Source organism: Monopterus albus, unplaced genomic scaffold (genome assembly GCF_001952655.1).
Source record: "Monopterus albus unplaced genomic scaffold, M_albus_1.0 scaffold107.1, whole genome shotgun sequence".
Lineage (NCBI taxonomy): Eukaryota > Metazoa > Chordata > Actinopteri > Synbranchiformes > Synbranchidae > Monopterus > Monopterus albus.
The window spans coordinates 1,343,446-1,352,171 of NW_018127987.1; the positions used below are offsets into that span (position 1 = coordinate 1,343,446).

Below are 8,726 nucleotides of genomic sequence, written 5' to 3' on the forward strand. Positions count from 1 at the left end.
AACACTGTCAAACCCATTTGCACACAACAGAACACATGAACATCAGCGGCCGGTCAGGGTCGCCACAATATATAATCACATCAGTAATTTCCATCCACCATTTGCTCTACCTGTTAGTGATGGCCATCTGACACCGATGCTCCGATACAAGCTTCAAACCACTGCTTCGATGTCTGCTTTGTTGCGGAAAAAGACATGTGACAGATGACGTCTGAAGCAGAAATGGCTTCGACCCCCGAGTGAATCCTATGACTGGTTCAAACAGTTGATGCTGCCTCATAATGTGAGACCTTGTAGCGCTATATACAGTACATGACAGATCCTCCATTGGAAAGATGTGAAGATCCTCTGACCTGGAACCAGCACAAAAATGTTGACCCACATTTGTTTTCACTAGCAAAGCAATACCTATGTACACCAGCCTCATCCGTGCCATGTGAACGTGTGTTTTCAAAAGCTGGAGAAGCTGTTTGTCAGCAAGAAAAGAAACCGGCTCAGTCCAAAAACAGTGGAAAAATATTGTTTCTCAATAAAAATCTTTGAATCTCCATCCCATGTACAATCACACCCTGTCCTAGTTACATAAGCACACCCTACCATTGTAACACATCCTTTGTTTCCCCCAGCGCATTTTCTCCCAACTACTATACTACATACATTTATAGACTCAACCGACCGACCAAGCAATCTTTACAAACATGTATTTACATCATTGACACAAAGCCTAATTACATCCATTACATAATTCAGACATTGTTTTGCTGTCTCCAATTTCGCCACTTGATGTTACTGGAAAGGAACCTTTGAATGAATGAACTGATGTTTGATACAATTGATGAAGTGGTTCCATACTAGTTCTTTGCTTCATTTGGACATCGCTACTTCCTGTCATATGAAGTGCAACTAGAAAGTGCTCCAGTGATGCCCATCTGAGTAATTTGTTTACTTTTGGGCTGCACACCACCAGCTGCTAGTTCTCCTTCCTTGTGTACCTTCATAGCCTGGTGTGTTTTTGCTTCAGGTGGTGAAACATGTTTGATGTGTTTCCACCTTTAATGAAAACTCATAAGCTGCATCTACAGCGTCCTTCCACAGAACTACAAGCTCAACAAAATACACAGTCTGGTGTGTTTCTGACCACAACACAAGGTCTGGTCTTAGGTTAGTGCTGACTATTAGGAACAATGAGCTGATTTCCTAAATCTACCTTAATTTGCCAATCTCGCCCTGCCTTTTGCTGGCCTGCATCCTGCCTGTTCAAAATTACTTTCTTCCTGCCATTTTTACTCTTGTGAACAAACCGAATCTCTTGCTTCTCCTCCTCCACTGAGTTTACCTCTACGTGAACAAACCAAATCTCTTGCTTCGCCTCCTCCGCTGAGTTTACCTCTAAGCACCTACTTTCAATAGCTGCTGCTAAACATTTCAACACTTGATTATGTCTCCAGGTGTATCGTCCTTGAGCCAGGCTTGTTTTACACCCCCAGAGGACCTGCTGGAGTGAAACTACACCTGAACACAAGGGACATGTCAGGTCCTTGCCTTTCCATCGATTCAGATTTTGGGGAGAAGTCAGCACGACATAAGTTGCACCTAAATTGATTCTAATCCTTCTTGCCTCCATGTCCCACATTTCTGTCCAGCTAAGTACCTACATCTTTCCACGTCAGCCACTGTCCCTGCTGGACATCCTGGAAGCCTGCCTTTGCACTTCTACCTGCATCTTCTTGCCTCCTAATATCCTCAATAACCAGCTTCCTGCTGTCAGCTGCTGATGCTTTGCTTCAAGAAGGTTGTGAGGTCCTTAGACCAAAACCACCAGATCCATGCTCTACCTACCTTACCACATCCCTATGCGCTTAAGTGCTGCCTCAGCATGCAAAACTGAAAAAACAAGTGGAAGAAATCCTCAGATCCTTTACTTAAGCTAAAGTATAAATAACAGTATTACAAGTAAAAGTCCTGCATACATAAGTACAGTTGTGTTATCAGCAAAATGTGCTCAAAATAAAGTAAAAGTACTCAATGGTCAGGAAAAATGTCCAGTGACTGATGTAATATTTTATATGACATTATTAGACCGTTAATACCGATGCAATGATGTGTAAGCAGCACTTTACTGTTGTAGCTGGTTGAAATGGAGCAAGTTTTAGCTGATTAATGTAAAGCACATGTAGTTCAATCAAGTCACTACAAAGCGAGGGATCAGCCCCAAAGTACCACTTACAGTAGGAACATGCTTGAGTAAATGTACTAAATGTACTCTCCAATACTGCATAATACACTCCATTCAAACTGTCATTTCCTGTCCTGACAAATCTCTTTGGATGTAAGACAAACCACAGGTTTGGTAAGGACTATGAAAAAGGTAGAGCTTTATTAAGCAACAACAGCCACTAACAAAAAGTTCAGTTTTAAAGCAAATGTAGAGACAATTTTCAGGACTGAATTATCTCAAAAGCATTAAGATGATTGTACAGTAAAGTGAATTTGAAGTACTGAATTATAGTACAACACAAATGTAACAGCAGAGCAAATTAAATATGAACCCTTAAGCTAGTGTTTTACATGGCAAAAACTAAATGACCCCACAGACTCAACTGTAATCACATTTTTGAGGCCTGAATTTGAATATAAAGGAAATGAAATGAAACATTACAGCAAATTAAAAATAAAGATTAGCCTATAAAAACAGAAAAAAAGTTAAGAAGATATGCAACTTTACAGTAGCTTTGCAGAACACATTTTATCATTTTTTGGCATAATAAACAATAATGAGATTACAACATATGTAGACAGGATTATCACATTAACATTGAGCAGTGTTTTGCAAATAGGCCTGGTGCAGAGAGAATACTGCATAGGATACAAGTCTACTACAGCTTTTACTAGAAAGTGTGCTACTGGAATACATACAGTGCTGTACTGATACGACATTTTTATTGTTGGGTGGGTTGTGTTCTGCTGTGAGTTTGTTTAAAGCCTCCAGCCATAACTAAAGCTTAGAGAAAAAGGTAAACATCTTGGTTGTCAACATTGTCAGTGGTGGAAGTAGTATTCAGATCGTTTTCTTAAGTAGCAATACCACAGTGTAAAAATTCCCTGTTAATCCCTGTCATTCAAGTAAAAGGTATTAGCATAAAATATACTTAAAGTACCAAAAGTAAAAATACTCATTATGCAGTTAATATTGGTGTACATTAAATTACTGGATTATAATTATTGATATACTGGATTATTGTGTACATGACATTTAATGTTGCAGCTGGTAAAGGTAGAGCTCATTTTAAATATCTTATGATTATTATATACATTATATGCTTATAATTTGAGTTACTGCTGGGTAGCTCGTGAATTTTACACAAAGGATCAATAAATCTTATGATTATACACTATTGTGTTTTATTCACCTCATTCTAAAAAGTAACTAGTAGCTAAATTTATCAAATAAATGTAGTGAGTACAAAGAACATTTGTTTCCTCCAAAATGTAAAGTCAAAGTATCAGCCTCTTCTGGTCCTTGGATCCAGAAAACGAAAATACTCAAGTACAGATACCTCAAAGTTGTACGTAAGTACAGTACTTGAGTAAATGTACTTAGTTACATTCCACCTCTGAACTTTATAATATCCTAAGAAAAATCATAACACGGAGAAAAGAGAATATAATTTTCCTACAGACACTGAAGTAGTCATTGTTTTTCATCAGTTTAGTTCTCTTTTAGTTTAGTTTAGTTCTCTTTTGTCTTTGTCATGTTTACAGTGTGATTTATCTTTTTCCCTTTTTGATCTCGTCTGGAGGAACTGGAACTAAACAGTATTAACTTCCATTTTGTCATCCATTTCCCACAGCAGTGGGGAAAAAACCCTCTGCTGCTCTGTATTTGTTGGCCAGTTCCAATAAGCTGAGGGACATTACTGTTACATCAAACCCTCAGGAACAACATTTGTCTGTGGGGGGATTTTGGTGAGAGGCCACAGTCAAAATTACAAGTCATTTACATAAAACTGAGACCAAATTTTCCCCTTACACATCTATCAAAAAAGGGCTGTAAAAAGCAAATTTCCTGAATTTAGCATACAGTCAAAAAATATGTGATTTATCACAGCTGGAAAGAGAAAGGTGGTATGTTTTATGTCTCTTACATCCATAGTTTTCATAAAATTGTGAACAGATGAGTGACTTTCATGTAGTAGCACCGCCTACAAAAAACTATCATGAGTGTCTGGTAAAATTCAGATGCAGTGAGATTTATGAGAGCATGAATTGTGGACCTATATCAGCCTCACATTTGGGGTTTTATTTAAGAGATAAGGTTGGTGACATTCTTTGTTTTTCTTACTGTCAACAAATCCCATGGACTGACATAACCAACAATGATCATTACTGTCCAGAGGCCATTAAAACACATCACTGAGCCATGCTGTTGTACTTTGTGAAATGTTTCATTATGAAAACTGTAGTTTATTTTGAGTCTATCCCACATACAGTACACAGAAACACTGCTTTAAATATTCACTCAAGCACCAAATGGGAATTAATCCACAGCTGGAAACACTGACAAAAGCTCCTGTTTGAGTAGTTTTTGCAAAAAACTGCAGAAACACTCATTTTTATACATTAAAAGGAAAGAAAGACTAGGCCTGAAGTTCAGTGCCACAGAAAAAGCAGAGAAGTCTAATTCATTGTTGGTTTTGGTCTTTTCATACAATTTGTTGACAGTAAAAAACATAATAACTCCAGCTTCATCCTTTAAGGAGCACTTGATGACATGATGACAATTTTATAAAATAATACCAGCAAGATCATAAATACTACACACAGCAGTTTCAGTGATTTTTGTGCCCTTGGATAAACAAAACTGAACTAATTATTAGAGCCCCAGTCGGCTCTAACCTCATCTCGTCTTTCAATCACACATGGCCACATTCATCTCTGAAACCCCGGTGTCCAAAAGACAAGAGGAGATGTGTCGTTTAGAATCAGAAGAGGAGTTTTTATTCACCAGTGGTGCCACCATGGTATTTGACTGAGGCCTCACGTCTGAGTGAAGAAAATGTAGTGTTATTAGTTCACACGTCACAGCTTCTTTTTACACTTTGGACTGAACAAGTAACAGGCAGCATTAAATGATACCGACTCCGGTATCACTGTAGACACTAGGGATCAAAGTTTTTGAATTTATTCTGACTGGCAGATGAATTTAAGGTAAGCCACCCAATCAGACATTTCACTTAAAAACACAAATGTGAATCTCAGAATTGTTCGCGGAAAAGTTAGGGGATAGCCAGTTGGCATCGGTGCATAAATCCACAGAAATCTATTCAACAGTTGTTGAGATATTTGGCTAAAAGCAAAAGGTTAACCTGCTGGTAGTGCTATATGAAAAGGCCGGGGATCATCAAAGTCTGTAAGATTCATCCTCTAGGGATCGTGATCTCTTTAACAGATGTTGAGATATTTCACCGGGACCAAATTGGTGGACTCACATTACCATCTGACTCTAGCAGGACTAAAATGTTTCCTAAATGGAAGATTAATACTGATATATTTCATTAGTAATATCTCACGATGACGCACTTGGTAATGGAAGAAGTTTGCTTTTCAACAGTTTATATACTTTAACACAAAATACATCACACACACACACCTTATTCTGATGATGATGATGTGAGTTGTGGCCATCATCGTCACTACTATCAGCACAAATATTCCCGCAGCAATCATCCTCGGTACCATGAGCATTGAGGAATGTTGTGTCAAACCTATGTAAATATAAGTTTACAGTGCTGATATAATCCCAGCAATCTGATACGTTCAGACACTCACTGTATTTTAGGAGATTCATTTGTCATGGTAGAATATGTGGTAAAATGGAAACAAACAAGATAACATAGCACTCTCTCATTTTTACATATCAACCCCACTTACAGAGAAACAGGCTCCTGTTATTTACCACTTACATGTAATAAACACTAAGGACTATACAGTAAATAATACTTTGGATCCTGCTCGTTTTCAAGATTGTCTACAATTAATGTTAAAATAACAAGGTTTGTGTAATTTTTAGTTTTTTGTTACTGTACTCACCTTGAACAATAAGGTTGGTTGATTTTTCAAATAAACCAATGGGAAAGGTTGTAACAGTGCAGGTGTACAATCCTGCATCGCTCATTTCCACATTTCTAATGATCAAAGATTGTTCTGATATCTCCACTCTCTCCTTCAAAGGAGATTCAAAAAGAAGCACCTCGGTTTGGCTTTTAAAAACAGCAATGGTGATTTTCTTTCCTTCTGGTGGCAAAAGATTCCATTGAACTTGAGAAATATCAGCCTCTTCGGGTCCCTGGATGAACTGGCATAGCAGAGTGACGTCCAGTCCCAGGTATCCGGTCACTTCAGGCTGGACTTGGAGTCGTTGTGCCTCCGAAACTGCACAAAACAAGTTGATATGATGGCAGAAGAAAGAAGTAAATTAATAAATATGAAATCATGATAACTTTTCCTTCAAACAAATTAACCATTTCAGGGGCTTGAAAAGTGTTTATGAACATGCTGTTTGCATTGCCAGTTTAATCATTATTTCTATATATCAGCCTACTACATACTTTTCCACTGCTTTTCAAACAGACAAATGTAAAAAAAAGGTTTTACTGTGTAAAGTGAAGTAAATAATCTTCAGCATCAGGAACCATGTTCTGCTCCAAGAATTCATTGTGCACATTGGGTAGAGATGGACAAAACACACCTCCAGTACAATAACCCTGCAAGTGCAACAGAAAAATAGATAAATGACAAGTCAAGTAAACAGGCATGTTTTCACATTAAAAGTAGTCTAACCACCGCAGAAGTGGGTTTTCACTTACAGGTCAACAACGGCTGAAATGTGACATTTTCAAAAATGGCAAAAAAGGCTTCAAACAAGTTCAAGCTGAATCTCATCACCTGATGTCTTAATAGTTTTAGGTGTGTCTGATGCAGTTACTTGCTGAAGATGATGTGACACAACATCCAGGTTGGTCACTTCTCTCAAAGTGCACAAGCAAGTGGAACAAGACTGTCAAATAAATAAAAACCCCTAACCAAGAAACCTGCATGGCTGCATCAGAGAGGTTTTTCTCATCTCATATTAGTTTTACTAGAGTGAAAAACTACGCTACAAGTTTAATGGGGCAGTTTTAAATGTTAGTGTTTTAAATATTTCCCATTTTTCTTAGTTTAAATAAAAAGGCACTCAGCAGTAAGCATGATTGCTGGTGTTCTCCTCCCTCTCTTCCAGGGCCGTGCACAGACCTTTTGAGGGGCATGTGCTGAAATTGAAAAAAGTATGCCTGGCAATGAACATAAAGAGCCTTTTCATTGTGTGCACGTATCCGGGACTGTAGACCTTTGTACATTCCACTCATGTTCGCAGCTCCATCATATCCTTGGCCCCTGATGTTCTTCAAGTCAAGTCCATTGTCTTGAAGGAGAGAGATGACAACATTCTCCAACTCTTTTCCTGTTGTGGACTCAAGAGTGCAGACCTGTAGAAAACACTCCTTTATTTCCATGTCACTTACATAGCGAACTACAAAGGATACCTGCTCTTTGTGAGAGACATCTGTGGTCTCATCCAGAAGGATGGAGAAGATTTGAGCTTCTTTAATTTCATTCTGTATTTTCCTCCTAATGAAGGTACCCAAGGACATTATTATGTCATTCTGGCTCCTGTTTGAGAGAAGGGACACTTGGGGTCTTTTCATGGAGGCTTGTTTTTCCTGGACGGCATCCAAATGCAGCTTCATTACACTATCATATTGGGCCAATGTTTTCACAAGTTCAATAAAGTTGCCTTGGTTGGCACTTGAGCTTGACTCATCATCTCCTCTAAAAGCTTGCCCCTCTCGTGCCAGATACAAGGAAATATCAATCAAACGTGTTATGATTTCCCTGTTTCTTTGTCTTTCTCTCTCTTGTGTTGCTTTCCCCTGAATATCCGATGTATCAAAAGCAGCTTGTAGAGCTTTTTTGGAGTATATGTTCCATCTCACCATGCTCATCATATGGGCCTCTGTGCTGGCATGCTCTTTAATTTTTCCAATGGCGCTCCTCCATGTATCTATGTCTACTGTCTTCCAGGCTGTTTTGTTCTTGAATTTTTCTTCTCTTAGAAAAATGCGACCACTAAAGCAGTACATGGCATCATTTTTGGGTGAATACTTCAACCATGGGCAATCTGTGTACCATCTCCTCAGGAAAGACCGTCCTTCTGCGTTTTTTGGGAATGTCATAACAGGCTGGCAAGGTCCGACTTTCTCACACATTTCAATATATCTGTCATTTAAATTAATATTAAATGTCTGCATGTGGGCAGGATCTGTAGGACAATTCAAAACCATTAGTTTTGCAATTACATCCTCTTTATTTGCAGTACTTCTATGCTGGCTTTCTTCTCCTGCTTCTCCTGACTGTAACTCTCCTGCAGTGGCTCCAGTCTCCACATTTTCCTGATCTATACTAGCAGTTCTATACTGGCTTTCTTCTCCTGCATCTCCTTCTTGCAACTCTCCTGCAGTAGCTCCTTGATCTTGTTCACCAGAAAATTCTTCCACATCATCTATCACATCTTTTTCTAAATCTGAATTACCACTTTCTTCCTTTTCTTCTTCTCTGCTACAAACTGGCCTGATCCATGAAGCAAGTGAGCTGCTACTCTTGGCTGCCTGCTGTCGCTCCCTCTCCTT

General features: G+C 38.7%; 1 protein-coding gene across 1 annotated transcript; it reads right to left on the minus strand.

The window, feature by feature from the left end:
• Positions 1-3,415: 3,415 nt before the first annotated feature.
• Positions 3,416-6,788, minus strand: LOC109966209 (nectin-1-like). Its single transcript, XM_020610886.1, has 4 exons — positions 6,655-6,788; positions 6,091-6,432; positions 5,651-5,765; positions 3,416-5,043 (listed from the first exon to the last, which is right to left on the minus strand). The coding sequence occupies exons 1-4, from the start codon at positions 6,722-6,724 to the stop codon at positions 4,998-5,000; spliced, it is 573 nt and encodes a 190-aa protein (XP_020466542.1). The 5' UTR covers positions 6,725-6,788; the 3' UTR covers positions 3,416-4,997.
• Positions 6,789-8,726: the final 1,938 nt, after the last annotated feature.